This window comes from Oncorhynchus tshawytscha, linkage group LG29, assembly GCF_018296145.1.
Source record: "Oncorhynchus tshawytscha isolate Ot180627B linkage group LG29, Otsh_v2.0, whole genome shotgun sequence".
NCBI lineage: Eukaryota > Metazoa > Chordata > Actinopteri > Salmoniformes > Salmonidae > Oncorhynchus > Oncorhynchus tshawytscha.
In genome coordinates this window covers 20,988,014-21,003,998 of record NC_056457.1, presented here as the reverse complement: position 1 = coordinate 21,003,998, position 15,985 = coordinate 20,988,014, and the positions used below count along the sequence as shown (strand labels likewise).

Below are 15,985 nucleotides of genomic sequence, written 5' to 3'. Positions count from 1 at the left end.
CACGTGTAGGCCTATAGGTAGGTTTTCTTGCGTGTGTGAGATGAACGTAAATGTGTGTTGAGAAGTGGGTGTCGCTGTGCATGCTGGTCCTAGAGCAACAGAACAACCGGGTTTTCACTGGTTACCACGGCCACAAAGTGATAATTGGCTATATTATTTAAAATAAATGTTGGTCTTAATTTGAGGTTAGGCATAAAGTTAGCAGTGTGTTTAAAGTTAGGGCTGAGGTTAGGTTAAGATTTGAAAATCAGATTTTAAGAAGATAAATTGTAGAAATGGGCGGGATTTATGATTTTGTGGCTGTGGTAACTAGTGACGACCGAACAACAGTGTAGAGGGGGAAGACGATTCGAATGCTGCTTACTTTGGTAAGAAGCGAACAGTTCTTCTGCAGGAGCTGAGAGTGCTGTGACTGTCGGCATAGAAGGGTTCAAAGTTGCTTCTGATCCGCAGTTTTGGATTTTTGCCAACTCGGATTGAGGTTGCTCTGTGAAAGCGGGCGAGATACAATGTATCCAAGCCTGCTCTGTCATTGCTCCGTGGTCCTCTGACGAGCTAAAACCCCACTGTCTATGGAGGGACAAACGAAGAGCGCAACGCTCAGGTACCAAGTACCCCCATTTCGGTTATCTGGGAGATGGTAACAAATGAACGGCACTGGAGGGAACATGGTTGAGAGGACCAGCAAATTTTTGTTGATCGTCGTCGGATCCGTCTTCTTCATGATGATTTTATATCAGTACGTGGCTCCTGGGGTGATGAACTTCGGGTCTCCACAGGGGTACCTCGCCGAGGACAATATGGATATTTTCCCTACTCCGGATCCCCATTATATAAAAAAGTACTACTTCCCTGTCAGAGACTTGGAACGCACCGTTGATTTCGAGATCAAGGGTGAAGACGTGATAGTGTTTCTTCACATACAGAAAACTGGCGGAACCACTTTTGGCAGGCATCTAGTGCAAAATGTTAGACTAGAAGTCCCATGTGATTGCAGACCAGGGCAGAAAAAATGTACATGCTACCGTCCCAACAGAAAGGAGACCTGGCTGTTTTCGAGGTTCTCCACTGGCTGGAGTTGCGGGTTACATGCAGATTGGACCGAGCTCACAAACTGCGTTCCTGGAGTGCTCAACAAGAAGGAAAACAAATCGAAAAAACTGAGGTATGTTGTTTTGACATTCCGTTTGCCATCTCATCAGTGGTGCCGTAGGCTATATTAGAATAAAGAGCCACACAACCACAGCCTATGCTGTTGACCCTATGCCCCACTCAACCCAGCGGGCGGTGTAAACACGGGCAATCTGCTCCCAACTGTGAAGTGAAAGTGGAAAATTACTGCGTTATCAACAGCTCTTGTAAACACCGATGGGATTCCTGTTATGTTTTAAGTGGTTGCAATATCACACCAGGGTACATGTTCACATCGGTGTCCTCTGGAGTAGAAAGTACACTTTTGCCACCTTTTTATCCATGACATTATAGGCTACTTAAATGTGTCTATTTCTATGACTACATTATTTAGCACACTGAACAATGTAATGATTCTCTACGATTTTATCACATTGCTGTAGCTTACCTCGGATTCACTTGACTTCAAACCTTTGTTGTTCATGGAGTGCTGCAAAAAAGCACATACATACCATGAATTCACACATTCTGGGTTTGGACCAGATATGGCCCACCCCATGCTTCATAAATGCCCGTTTTCACCTCAGTGTTGTTGAGATGTGTGGTACAGGCCTGGCTGCAGTGCAAACTTTGCAGTTTTTTTGGGGGGGGGGCTTTGTTACACTCCAGCATCTTCCAATGCTATTTTGACAACAGAGACCCTCTGCAGAATTCTTCCTGTTCATTTGGGTGGTGTGAGGGTTTCCCTCTGAGTGCGGGTCTCCTGGCACATGGTACCACAGTAATCAGCATGCTCCCTAGCTGTGGACCACACTATTATGGGTGTAGTTTCACCTATCACTATGCTTCCAGGGCCATCTTTGTAGTAGTTTTAATGACCAGAGTCCCAGTGCTGGTTTCTTTTAGCCTGGTGAAAACCAAGTTCCACATTGGGGCTTAACAATCACTAATAACCTAGTTAAATAAAGGTTAAATACGTTGTTTAAAAAAAAAAACACCTGTCCGTTATGTTACTATCAAATCATCATACAAAGTTAGGTAACAGAATGACGGCACAAACTGTCATTCTGTTACTAAACTTTACATCTGCGCTGTTCTTCAAGTAAATGTGCTTTTGTTCAATTAAAAGTTCTATGCACAGCGATTTTTGAACTTTTACTATCGAAAAGCGATATCCCAAGTATAAATACAGTAAAGTACACACACTAAAGGGTAAAAAAAATGTTTTTAACAAAATAGTGTGGGGGGGTTAGACACAACTGCAAACTTCTAGGAGTAGGGCATTCAAGGAGTTTGTCTAATGGTAATACTTGATGTCATCGGCCTTCCCCCTTCCTTGAGGAACAATGGAGAACAAAAGAGGAAAGCCCCCCCCACTTGTGCCATGTCATGACTTATCTGGACCACCTATTGAGATGTGCCTTGTGTTAAGTAAATGAGGTGAAAAGCAGACTGGAGTGCCACTATCTTTGTGATCATTGGTTTTTGTTTGGCATGCCTACATTTTTTTTAAGTGAAAAATCTTGAGTCTCGACATCACTATGCTACCGTGAAATTGCCCTCATGCAGTATTATGAAAGTTGAGCCACAGTTTTAGGAGCGCAGTGGTTTGGAACATAGAATTGTGTCTGGGGTAATCATTCAAAAGGCATGCCGCATGCATGTTGCATACTCGTGTTTCCATGGCCAGTGTTAGTTGCCCTGATTCAAGGTCTCCTGACATGCTGTCAAATATGCATGGCGGTGAACAGTAATACATTTGGTTAGTTTTATTTTGTCGTGGCAGACGGAGCCAACATCTGAGATTGGTTTATATCGGTTTACTGTTTTTTTCTATGTACATTTCCATGTATATTGAGACATTCATATCTTAGAAATGCTTATTATATGTGTATGGCAACATTGTTTTTGGAGCTCTATTTCCTGGGGGTGTTTCCATCTCTACCGTTGACCATTCAGTGTGAGTGATTGGCCTCTTCCCTTATATGAGCTCTGGATACCACTGGCTGTTGTTGTTCCAGTCTCTGATGTGCCTGTATCACGGACGCATTTTAATAACGACTATATCCCTCCTTTCCCAACCACCGTGAAAAACAAAGCCCTGGATTGTGAGCGCCCCAAAAGACATGAAAAGGGGCCTTTTTAGAATGCGGCACAATGGCCGACCATCACGGATGGTCCACCACAGGCTATACTGATGGAAATTGGGCATTTCATGGATGATTATGTCCAATCACTGGCTGAGAAGGGGGTAAAAATACAAGCTCAAGTGGTCTATTGCTGCACACTGCTGGCTGAGCGCATCAATTATGTCCTGAAGCGCGGGTCTAATCTGGTTCTGCTGCCAGCAAAGCCTCATAGTTATTACAGATGTGCATCACAACCTGCAGCTCTGACCAATAGAGCCACATCAACAAGTATCCCTCCCACCCACCGCTCTGTTTTTAACAACATGGATTGTGTGAGTGAGTTGGCTTACCCTTTGGCTTAATGAATGCACCACGTATTAGAAACCTGATTACGGTCCCCTCCAGCAGCTCATATTTTGTATTATATTCTACACAGCATGACATGGCATCTGTCTGACAATGAATATGCTAGATGCACATTACATTTCGCTTCAAAATAGACACATGATTATCTGTGTGGTAATGTGAAGTAAACATGATCATGATGTTTAGGTACCTCAACCTCATCATTGCTGGGTTTGAGGGACTGGTCACAGCCAGGGCATGCTATTCATGTGTTTGTTTGCACATCTAATTCAGAACCTCTAGAAAAGTAATGCAAATACTTCAATCAAATAGCCGATAAGAGCGATGACATCAATGCCATTTAAATTGTGTATTTGAAAAGAAAGAAATGTCCTAATCACATCATACAGGGCATTCAAAACCTGTCTGTTGTTTTGATCACTATAATGACCCTTTTTTGCAGTTTTGAAAGTGGCTCCAGTAGACTGTGTGTATGCCTCGGATTAATCCTCCTTGTTAGTTATATGTGGGTAATGTGGTCATGTGATACTGATGTAATTCAGTGCAGGGCTCAGACTTTTTTTTAAATATCCGTCTGTAATGGATTTCATGAAGGGGGCAGTAACTCATTATGGCCATCATAAAGTCCACAGTAAAGGCTCATTATCGGTGGCCGGTGAGCCCCCCCACACACACACACACACATATTTTCTGCGCAAAAGCAAACCTCTTTTTGTTGTTGTTGGTCATAAGACTGTAAAGTCACCAGGGCATCACCTCAAAGCACATTTAAATGAGGAAATCTGTTCCCAACTATTCCCATGCATAACTAGAGGCATATGTTATTTGTAATGTAATCAATGTTTGCCATTTTTCTGGTTTTGTCAAATGCTATGTCTGTTTGGGATTCTAGTGGTCAATTTGCAGTGTACAAATGATTTAGAACTATGTTCCGGCCCCCCGACCATCCGCTCAAGGAAAAATCGGTTGAATGTAATTGGGGACCCCTGGCCTATATGTTATCACACACACTCATGCATATATTACATAAACACGTGTACTGTACACACATGTGACAGGGGGGAAGAAGGTGATGAATGGGTGCTTTGGAGTTCATCTCCCTTGATGAAAGAGCAGTCTGTTGCATTAAGGTCTTGAAGGCTCTGAATGAAAACATGAAAAAAGATCCCTGAGTGTTCTCACAGCAAAACCTCTCTGGGGAGTACGATTCTCAGGGTACTCATGAAATATCAAAAGTGCTTCCCTCAAGTATTGGTGTCTTTTTTCCCCCTAAGTCAAGCTTCATCACCGTTGTGGCAATAACAGCTGCAGTGAATGAGGTCTTGCGAGCCGACAAGTACCTCAAACTAACTGAGGCATGGACCATCACCCTATCTCATCACAAGTATGCTCATATCACCCATGTTAATCTCTTCCATATGTCATGGGTCATTTTTGACACCCACCATCTTGGATTGTTCTGAAAATGTTTCTGTTAGAAACGGATAAGATTAGCATTCCTGCAACATTATTTTGTTGAAATATAATTTGATCTCTTGAGAAATTAAGCTAACTGATTGTATGCAAATTTGCCATTTTTATTTATTTATAGGATTCATGTAATATTCAATAAATATATAGTACCTAACATCCGATTTAGACTTTTTTCTAACAGTGAGTAGGCTGACATGAGGAATCCAAAGATATGGTCAAAAGCCACACAATTAGCTTAATTTTTCAGTGATCAAATCATATTTCAACAAAATAATGTTGCAGGAATGCTAATCATATCTATTTCTAACTACAGAAATGATTTCAGAACAATCTGAGATGGTGGGTGTCATGGCTTGCTTAAATTACATGGAACGACCCTCATGTTTTCCTAACCTCCTTGTTGCCTTAAGCAGAAATGGGCCCATTTTCTAATCCGCTTGCATGATTAATTATAGAGTCCCTCAAGAATGAAGACAGAGTTGCCCAGGTGTGTCAATGCTTTTGCTTGCATCGGTTTACGTGGGTATGTGAACTTTGGCAGACAGAGTTTCTTTCACATTCTCTCAGATTCTGCAATATGTTTTTTCTAGAATGGCTGTGTCTGTATTTGCGTGGGACTGGGTCAGGAGAGTTGTTATATCAATTTTACAGTATATTGCCTAATCTGTGAAGTATGTCCTTCAAAATGCATTCAACAACATTTCCTCCCCCCACAGCACAAATGATTAGTTCCTGGAAAACATTCCCGACCTAGAAACAAGTTTGTGTCTCTACTCTACCAAATTCACTTACAATGGTTGATTATTTGAGCACTAATCTCTTAAGTATCCCTTGGCAACATACTATTTGGATTCCCTGTGGGACTGACTGTCTTGTCCTTTGTCTGCCAACAACAGAAAACATAATATTTAGAAAACAGGTACAATTACCCTATAGCCTTTGGGTTTTAATGACCCTCCCCGAGGAAGTTGCTGACACTATTTCAACGTAATTCTCTGTCCTAGAGAGAGAATGCACGTTTAGGTTCCAGCTCTGAAGAATGACAAAGGCTACTTTTACAAATTGGGTGTGGGAATTTCCAGGTGGAGTTGATAAACATCAACAAATAGGTGACTGACGGCTTTCGGTGTAGCTAGCTAGCATGCTAACCTAATCTCGCTATTTTGCAAATTTTTATCGAGCGAGCTTATGTTATCTGTTGTATTTTTTCCCTTATTTTTACTACACCATGTTCAAAAGATTAGCCAGCTGGCCCTGGCTGATTCTGGAGCTGGATTTGTCAAACGCATTGATTTATGGAAATATTTGCCACCGATAGAAACCACTGGCCTATCCCTGAAGTCTGATATGTGTTTTTCTACATTGAAATGGACACCGCAAACGTTGTGCAACGTTTGCCGGCTGCGGCACAGAAAAGCCAAGTCAGTCCATGCTCATGGTTCTCACAGGGGAAGTGAAATGATAGGCTACAATGACCTTTGAATTTTATTTTGTGGGTGCCTTTTCATTATCTGGTTTCTAGCTAACGATACACCAATGAAAGCAGTGGAGCATTTAGTGAAGCAAATCTTTAGTGGTCAAAAGACATTAATCTTGGGGGGACTGGGGGAGTAGGTTTGCAAAATGCTATCATATCATGCAATTATACAATGTAAAATGGTCAGATACTGTATATTAATTTTTAATACAGACTAACTAAAAAAATAAAGGAATATTGACCAATTATCCAATGGTTTATGGTAATTTTCACGTAAAAATAAAAAGCAGAGGTGCAAAAACATACAATTTGCACCCCCTGTTTTAATGTGCTCCATGGTTCAGGTGGCCAAGTGGACACAAGGCTGTTTGGCTCATCTCAGTCGTGAAGACGACTGACGTTGCATCTGTTTCTGATTAATATGCACTGCCAGGCTAGTGGGTGGTAACATTCAAATAATACCCATCTCTGAAACTAAATGTAGGCTGAAAAAATTTAAATGTCATATAGGAAAAGACACCGCATTTACACAGATTTTCACAAAGTGGGCAGTTCAGATTTGTCACTTCAAGCCCAAATATATCATACTTTGAAAACAACAATGATTTATTGATGTAAATTGTTGAGCAACATCATGGGTAAGATCTGGCCATCATCTTTAAGCTTTCTACTGGTGTGGCTGTTTTAAAATTGTCAGTCTAGTCTCTTGCTTTGTCATTTAGACAGACATCAACAATTCTTCCCCCTAGAAATTGAAGTGAATAATTACAGTTTGTGGCGTTTACCTACTCAACCTGCACACTGAATAGGATCAGTTTGCTGAAACATTTCTGCATAACTTGACTGCCGCGCGCATTTACAAATTTGGCCTCATGTTAATGAATAGAAAAATGTAATGTCCCTAAGAATGTCTTGTATGAACAACGATTCGCTAATGCGCTGGTATTCCTGCAAAGGACAAATGTCGTCTACTAGTCCAGCAGCCCAGACTGTGCAACAACATTGGTGTTGAATGTAACTACTGCCACATAGCAGCTTGCCTTTCGCCCAAGTGATGCCATTGTTCCAGATTTGCCACTGTAGCTTTTCTTGGAACTGAAGGTGATCTATTTCATCAAATTAAAGGACTGTATATCCCCCAGATCTGATTATTAGTGAGTGGTTGTGGGGTTGGACATTTTATTGGATGTACCACACTTACCAACTCAGATTTGAATGCTGGTGACAATAATCATTAATAATCAAATAGACTAGTCACCTTGTATTTATTAATCATTAGGTGACAGATGCTTAATTGATGCAAATATAAAGAGAGGCCCTAGATATTTTGAATAGCATATTCTACCATCCTCTTAATAAAACAGGAATTCAGTAGCCTATTCTAGATGAAGGATAATGTGTTGAGCTAGTAACTACACAATATCGCCTATAGAGGCTCGGTGGGATAACGTGCTCGGTGTATTCAAATATAGGCTAGCTTGAGCAATGGAATTGGGCTGATTTTTCAAAAGGGGTCAGGAGGGTACGGGGGATGAGCAGATATAAATAACCTGTCAATTGGGGAATCCTCCTACCCCTGTAATCCTGTTGAAAGGTGTTCCTTAGAGGTAATAATAGCACCGGTGGTTTACGAATGTGATTTAGTGCATGGCTGTGGGACAGAGCCCGGCCAGCGTGTGGCAGGGTATGGGGGCCATGGCTAAGCTACTAACGGGCTGTCTGTGGAGACAAATGAAAAGCCAAAGCCTCTCTGGCTTGCTTTCCCTCTGTGTGCAGTGTTTCCCCTATATGCATTTAGCAGTGGCGCAAATTATACTTTTCGGGATGGTAAAAGGTTTTCAGCAATGGTGGGAAAAGTACCCAATTGTCATGCTTGAGTAAAAATAAAGATACCTTCATAGAAAATGACTCAAGTAAAAGTGAAAGTCACCCAGTCAAAATACTACTTGAGTTAAAGTCTAAAATTATTTGGTTTTAAATATACTTAAGTATCAAAAGTAAAAGTATAAACCATAAAAAATTCCTAATATTAAGAATTTACAGATTGCCAGCAGCACACTCCAACACTTACAGAGCACAAATGCATCATTTGGAAATGATTTGTGAGTCTGCCATATCAGAGGAAGTAGGGATGACCAGGGATGTTCTCTTGATAGGTATGTGAATGGGACTATTTTCCTGTCCTATTAAGAATTGAAAATGTAATGTACTTTTGGGTGTCATGAAAAATTTATAGGGTTAAAAAGTACATTTATTTAGGAATGTAAGGGAGTAAAAGTTGTCAAATATAAATAGTAAAGTACAGATGCCTAAAAAATGACTTAAGTAAAAACACTTTCAAGTACTACTTAATTAAGTACTTTACACCACTGGTTTCAGTGTAAACTAAAATGACTAAAACCTGATAAAGCATGTAAAAAGATAATGGAGTATTATATTTTTTAATAACATCATCTTTGAGAACTAACATTCACTGTCCGGGAGAATGTAAAATTCCATTTCGATGGCTTATGCCTTGTTCTTATGCTATGTCAAAAATGTTTTTAATTGAAGGAAATTAGCTTTGAAACGGACATTTTTCTCTTAGCCCCATGACAAAAGGTGTAGAATTGCAGTAAACTAGCTTTATTTAAATATATGTGTGTGTTATATAATATACATATACAGTTGAAGTCGGAAGTTTTACATACACCTTAGCCAAATACACAAACTCAGTTTTTCACAATTCCTGACATTTAATCCTAGTAAAAATCCCCTGTTTTAGGTCATTTAGGATCACCACTTTATTTTAAGAATGTGAAATGTCAGAATAATAGTAGAGAAAATGATTTATTTCAGCTTTTATTTCTTTCATCACATTCCCAGTGGGTCAGAAGTTTACATACACTGAATTAGTATTTGGTAGCATTGCCTTTACATTATTTAACTCGGGTCAAATGCTTTGGGTAGCCTTCCACAACCTTCCCACAATAACTTGGGTGCATTTTGGCCCATTCCTCCTGACAGAGCTGGTGTAACTGAGTCAGGTTTGTAGGCCTCCTTGCTCGCACACGCTTTTTCAGTTCTGCCCACAACTCTTCTATGGGATTGAGGTCAGGGCTTTGTGATGGCAACTCCAATACCTTGACTTTGTTGTCCTTAGGCCAGTTTGCCACAACTTTGGAAGTATGCTTGGGGTCATTGTCCATTTGGAAGACCCATTTGCGACCAAGCTTTAACTTCCTGACTGATGTCTTGAGATGTTGCTTCAATATTGTCACATAATTGTCTTTCCTCATGATGCCATCTATTTTGTGAAGTGCACCAGTCCCTCCTGCAACAAAGCACCCCCACAACATGATGCTGCCACCCCTGTGCTTCACAGTTGGGATGGTGTTCGTCGGCTTGCAAGCTTCCCCCTTTTCCTCCTAACATAACGATGGTCATTATGACCAAATAGTTTTTATTTTTGTTTCATCAGACCAGAGGACATTTCTCAAAAAGTACGATCTTTGTCCCATGTGCAGTTGCAAACCGTAGTCTGGCTTTTTTATGACGGTTTTGGAGCAGTGGGCTTCTTCTTTGCTGAGCGGCCTCTCCGGTTATGTCGATGTAGGACTCATTTTACTGTGGATATAGATAGTTTCGCAAATGTTTCCTCCAACATCTTCACAAGGTCCTTTGCTGTTGTTCTGGGATTGAGTTGCACTTTTCACACCAATTTACGTTAATCTCTAGGAGACGGGGCGCATCTCCTTCCTGTCCGGTATGACGGCTGCGTGGTCCCATGGTTTTTATACTTGCGTACTATTGTTTGTACAGATTAACGTGGTACCGTCAGGTGTTTGGAAATTGCTCCCAAGGATGAACCACACTTGGATGCCCACAATTCTTTTTCTGAGGTCTTGGCTGATTTCTTTTGATTTTCCCATGATGTCAAGCAAAGATGCACTGAGTTTGAAGGTAGGCCTTGAAATACATACACAGCTACACCTCCAATTGACTCAAATGATGTAAATTAGCCTATCAGAAGCTTCTAAAACCATGACATCATTTTCTGGAATTTTCCACGCTGTTTAAATGCACTGGAAACATAGTGTATGTAAACTTTTGACCCACTGCAATTGTGATACAGTGAATTATAAATGAAATAATTTATTTGTAAACAATTGTTGGAAAAATTACTTGTCATGTACAAAGTAGATGTCTTAACCGACTTGCCATAACTATAGTTTGTTAACAAGAGATTTGTGGAGTGGTTGAAAAATGAGTTTTAATGACTCCAACCTAAGTGTATGTAAACTTCGGACTTCAACTGTGTATAATGCTATTTTACCTTTTCTTTGTTGTTTTTTTTACATTTGAAAACAAACTTTTATACATGTCAACGACTACACCTGCCCAGCCCCGCCTGCTCACCCCCCCATCCCTAATGCCTGCGTTATTGTTTGCCACCTGGTCTTAAATTGTACCAATTGTGTTTTTCCTCAGTCGCCCATGCTATTTCAATAATAAATAATTTGATAGTTCCATTGTGTCAATGATAGTGGATTGATAGACTTTACTATGTTTTCTAAATGAGTGACGACAAAAAAGAGTAGTCCAGCCACTTCTGCGTTGTCTGTGTTGTCTTGGCTGTGTGCTTAGGGTCATTCTCCTGTTGGAAGGTGAACCTTCACCCCAGTCTGAGTGGCTGAGCGCTCTGGAGCAGGTTTTCATCATGGATCTCTTTGTACTTTCCTCATCTTTCCCTTGATCCTGACTAGTCTCCCATTCCCTGCCGCTGAAAAACATGTCCACAGCATGATGCTGCCACGACCATGCAGTTTGGCATTCAGGCCAAAGAGTTCAATCTTGGTTTGATCATGTGCCTTTTACTGAGGAGTGGCTTCCGTCTGGTCACTCTACCATAGACGCATGATTGGTGGCGTGCTGCAGAGATGGTTGTCCTTCTGGAAGGTTCTCCCATCTCCTCAGAGGAACTCTAGAGCTCTGTCAGAGTGACCATCAGGTTATTGGTCACCTCCCTGACCAAGGTCCTTCTACCCCGATTGCTCAGTTTGGCCAGGCGCCCAGCGCTAGGAAATTTCTTCCATTTTAATGATGATGGAGGCCACTGTGCTCTTGGGGGATCTTCACAGCTGAATGCATTTTTTTGGTACCCTTCCCCAGATCTGTGCCTTTCAACACAGTCCTGTCTCGTAGCTCTACGGAAATTTCCTTAGACCTCATGGCTTGGTTTTTGCTCAGACATGTACTGTCTACTGTGGGACCTTATATAGACGGGTGTGTACCTTTTTCCAAATCATGTCCAATTAATTTACTTTACCACAGGTGGACTCCAGTCAAGTTGTAGAAACATCTCAAGGATGATCAATATAAACAGGATGCTCCTGGGCTCAATTTCAAGTGTCATAGCAAAGGGTTTGAATATTTATGTAGATAAGATATTTCTGTTTTTCATACATTTGCACAAATTTCTAAAAACCTGTTTTCACTTTGTGGCATTGTGTGTTGATTGAGGGAAAGCATTTATTTTATGAATTTTAGGATAAGACTAATGTAACAAAATGTGGCAAAAGTTAAGGGGTCTTAATACTTTCCGAATGCACTGTACACTGGATTAAGAATACAAACTGTATTAAAACTGTAAAATATATGTTACATCTGCCCCATTGCAAAATGAATAGAAATGTGGAAAATGTGCTTTAAAACAGCAGTATTCTGTCTCTGCCACCAAGAGGAGGGCCTCTAAAACCGCACAAATCCTAGTGAAAACAGTGTGTGTGTGAGCGAGCGACTGGTTTTAACCCAACCATATTTTACGAGTAAATTCTTTACTGTGGGATCTTGACCCCCGAGTGTGTTATCCTAACCCTGTAGCACGTGTAGACAACAATCTGTCTTGCTCATTTCTTTACCCACACTGTTCTGCTAATAAGAAAACAAAGTGCTTATCCAGATGATGATGTGTTCAATAGCTGCTGTTTATTATTTTTTTTAAATGGCCACAGTTAGCATGTGTGGTCAGTCTGGGCTTTTGACTGTGGTAGGTTATTTAGGAGGGGCATTTAGCTGACTTGATTAAATTGCCCGAGCCATTGCCCGAGGCATTTGTCAGGCTATCAAGTGTTCCCCCTGTATTCATTTAGCAGGGGTGGGTCATGGCTGAAAAATCATTACCGCCACTCCAACAAATAATAATTTTCGGGATGGTAAAACGTTTTCAGTGTAAACTTAAACGTCATTTTAGAGAATATGGCAGTACATCAAACCGACCTCACAACCGTGTAACCACGCCAGCCCAGAACCTCCACATCCGGCTACTTCACCTGTGAGACCAGCAACCCTGACAGCTGATGAAACGGTGGATTTGCACAACCGAAGAATTTCTGCACAAACTGTCTTTGGGAAACTCCTCTTCGTTCTTGTTTTCCTCACCAGGGTCTTGACCTGACTGCAGTTTGGCATCTTAACCAACTTCGGTAGGCAAATGCTCACCTTGGCTACTGGCACACTGAAAAAGTGTTCTCTTCACAAATGGCATCGTTTGTAGTTTGCTGATGTTCACAATGTTGTGAACAGAGTGCCCCATGGTGGCGGTGGGGTTATGGTATGGGCGAGCATAAGCTACGGAAAACAAACACCATTGCATTTTATCGATGGCAATTTGAATGCACAGAGATACCGTGATGAGATCCCGAGGACCATTGTCGTGCCATTCATCTGCTGCCATTACCTCATGTTTCAGCATGGTAATGCACGGCCACATGTTGCCAGGATCTGTACACAATTCCTGGAAGCTGAACATGTCTCAGTTCTTCTATGGCCTGCATACTCACCAGACATTTCACCCATTGAGCATGTTTGGGATGCTCTGGGTCGAGGTACGTCGGCTTGTTCCAGTTCCCGCTAATACCCAGCAACTTCTCACAACATTGAAATGTAGTGGGACAATATTACACAGGCCACAATCAACAGCCGGATCAACTCTATGCAACGGAGATGTGTCGTGCTTCATGAGGCAAACGGTGGTCACAGCAGATACTGACTGGTTTTCTGATCGACACACCACCTTTTTTTTTAAAGGTATCTGTGACCAACATTATTTTAGAATTGCAGGAAATTCGAATTAGCTCCAGGCAAAAGTTCAATTTCTTCAGCCATTCCTGAACCTGCTGCGACCAAAAAACAAGCTACATATGGACAGTACCAAAACAAATGATCTAATTATTCTGTCTCTTCGCAGCAAAATCTGCGCTGAATTTGCCACCCCTGCTAAAAAATAAATCTAGTGGGCTATCCGCATTAGCCTCCATCCATGAGGACGGCCACCCCAGCCACACATTCCAAGTAATTGGGAGTCTTAGTCACTCTCACTCCCACCCAATCCCCTTTGGCAACAGTGCATGAACTGTTCAGTCAAGTATGGCCTGCCCGCTATAACACCATTAGCTTTGAGGAGAAACTGCTTAAAGTGGCTAAAAAGGGGAGAAGATAGGAAAGGGAGGATGGCTTAATTGAAGTAAATTATTGAAGAGGCCCACTTCGCCACTGCCAATAAGCAGAAGGAGGTCAGACCCAAACTATTTTAGGTCTGACTCCTCTGGATTTAATTTAGCTGCTCCTCTGAACCTTGTTTTGCTCTGTCTCTGAGCAGAGTGGAGAGAGGGGTCTGTGCCACGGCATCTTGACAATCTATTTCAAGCTTATATTTGATTTCTGTCGTTATGTATTGGAGAGTGCGGGTCTTCTTGCCGTGCATCTGTTGCCAAACCTTCAGTTAGTGGGTTAGTCAGTCAGGGGCAAGCTAATACGGTCATTGGCGCATCTGAGGGTTTGGCTTCAAAATGGAAGTGCAGATGGAAATGGAATGCATAATGGGATTTCATATCAGATAGCGCCCTTTGTGCCCTATTTGTGTGCGGTCAATCCGCCTGCAATGGTTTTTCTCGTATGACGATAACCTGCTAACCAAATGCCAGTATTAGCCTACCTCACGATAACCTGCGAACTGGATACCAGTTGACAGTCTTTAGGTCACCCAAGTTTCGCCTAAATCATTTCTCCCCGTCGAATCCGTCTGACCTGACTTTTAGGCGAGCCCAAGGCACCGGAGCAAAGCCATGGCTCTCTGAGCCAGCGCCAGCATAGTCCTCGTGTTAATCCTATCAGATCAGTGGGGATTAAAGGCCGTCGGCACCAAAGAAGGCTCTGCGGCTTTGAAAATCCTTCAGCTTTGTTTGCCTGGGCAAGGATTGTACAGTGTTCACTGCTCTGTTGCTGTGTACATGTAGGCCTATACTGTATACAAGACAAGTTAGTTGTAGTTTATTTTTTAGGCAGTAAATCCAGTACATGCCTAAGGAGGAGGAGGATTTCTTTTGATTATAGAGTTGTGGAATATTACAGCATAAGCGATGCACTAATAATAACGTGAGAAGACACGGCTTAGATCCACCTGTTCGACTTGATCCTCTAAACAAATCATTTGATACTTGCTTGCTATGTTCTGATTGAGAAACATTTTTCCGGTGTTAGCTTATCTCAAGGTATGCTATAATGGCTTACGTTGCTCAGCTCACAGATTCTAGGCTTTCTTTAACATGGTTCATCATAAACTCACTAGGAGGACAAGGACAAGAAATGTGCCTGATGAGTACAGGGCATTCGGAAAGTATTCAGAACCTTGTGTTATGTTAGAATAAGGCACTAAAATGGATGAAATATTTTTGTCCCTTATCAATCTACATGCCATAACCCACAATGACAAAGCAAAAACAGATTTTTAGAAATTTTTGGAAATGTATAAAAAAATAAAAAAACATGATTTACACAATTATTCAGACCCTTTGCTATTAGACTCGAAATTGAGCTCAAGTGCATCCTGTTTCCATTGATCATCCTTGAGATGTTTCTACAACTTGATTGGAGTCCACCTGTGGTAAATTGAATTGATTCAACATGATTTGGAAAGGCACACACCTGTCATATGGTCCCACAGTTTTCAGAGCAAAAACCAAGCCATCAAGTCAAAGGAATTGTCTGTAGAGCTCCGAGACAACAGGATTGTGTCGAGGGGAAGGGTACCCTTCTGGGGAAGGGTACCAAAGAATGTCTGCAGCATTGAAGGTTCCCAAGAACACAGTGGCCTCCATCATTCTTAAATGGAAGAAGATTGGAACCACCAAGACTCTTCCTAGAGCTGGCCGCCTGGCCAAACTGAGCAATATGGGTAGAAGGGCCTTGGCCAGGGAGGTGACCAAGAACCCGATGGTCACTCTGACAGATCTCCAGAGTTCCTCTGAGGAGATGCGAGAACCTACCAGAAGGAAAACCATCGTTACAGCACTCCACCAATCAGGCTTTTATGGTAGAGTGGCCAGACGGAAGCCACTCCTCAGTAAAAGGCACATGACAGCCAAAAGGC

At 41.7% G+C, this 15,985-nt stretch overlaps 1 protein-coding gene across 2 annotated transcripts in view; it reads left to right on the top strand.

The window, feature by feature from the left end:
• Positions 1–286: 286 nt before the first annotated feature.
• The window catches only part of LOC112227755 (heparan-sulfate 6-O-sulfotransferase 1-B), a 104,628-nt gene continuing 88,929 nt past the window's right edge, over positions 287–15,985 (top strand). For both annotated transcript variants that reach the window (XR_006080279.1, XM_024392604.2), the window contains exon 1: positions 287–1,165. Coding sequence is in view for 1 of the 2 variants with exons in the window: in XM_024392604.2 (XP_024248372.1) it covers positions 648–1,165 (518 nt within the window). In the remaining variant the exon portion in view is untranslated. The remainder of the gene's footprint in view (positions 1,166–15,985) is intronic.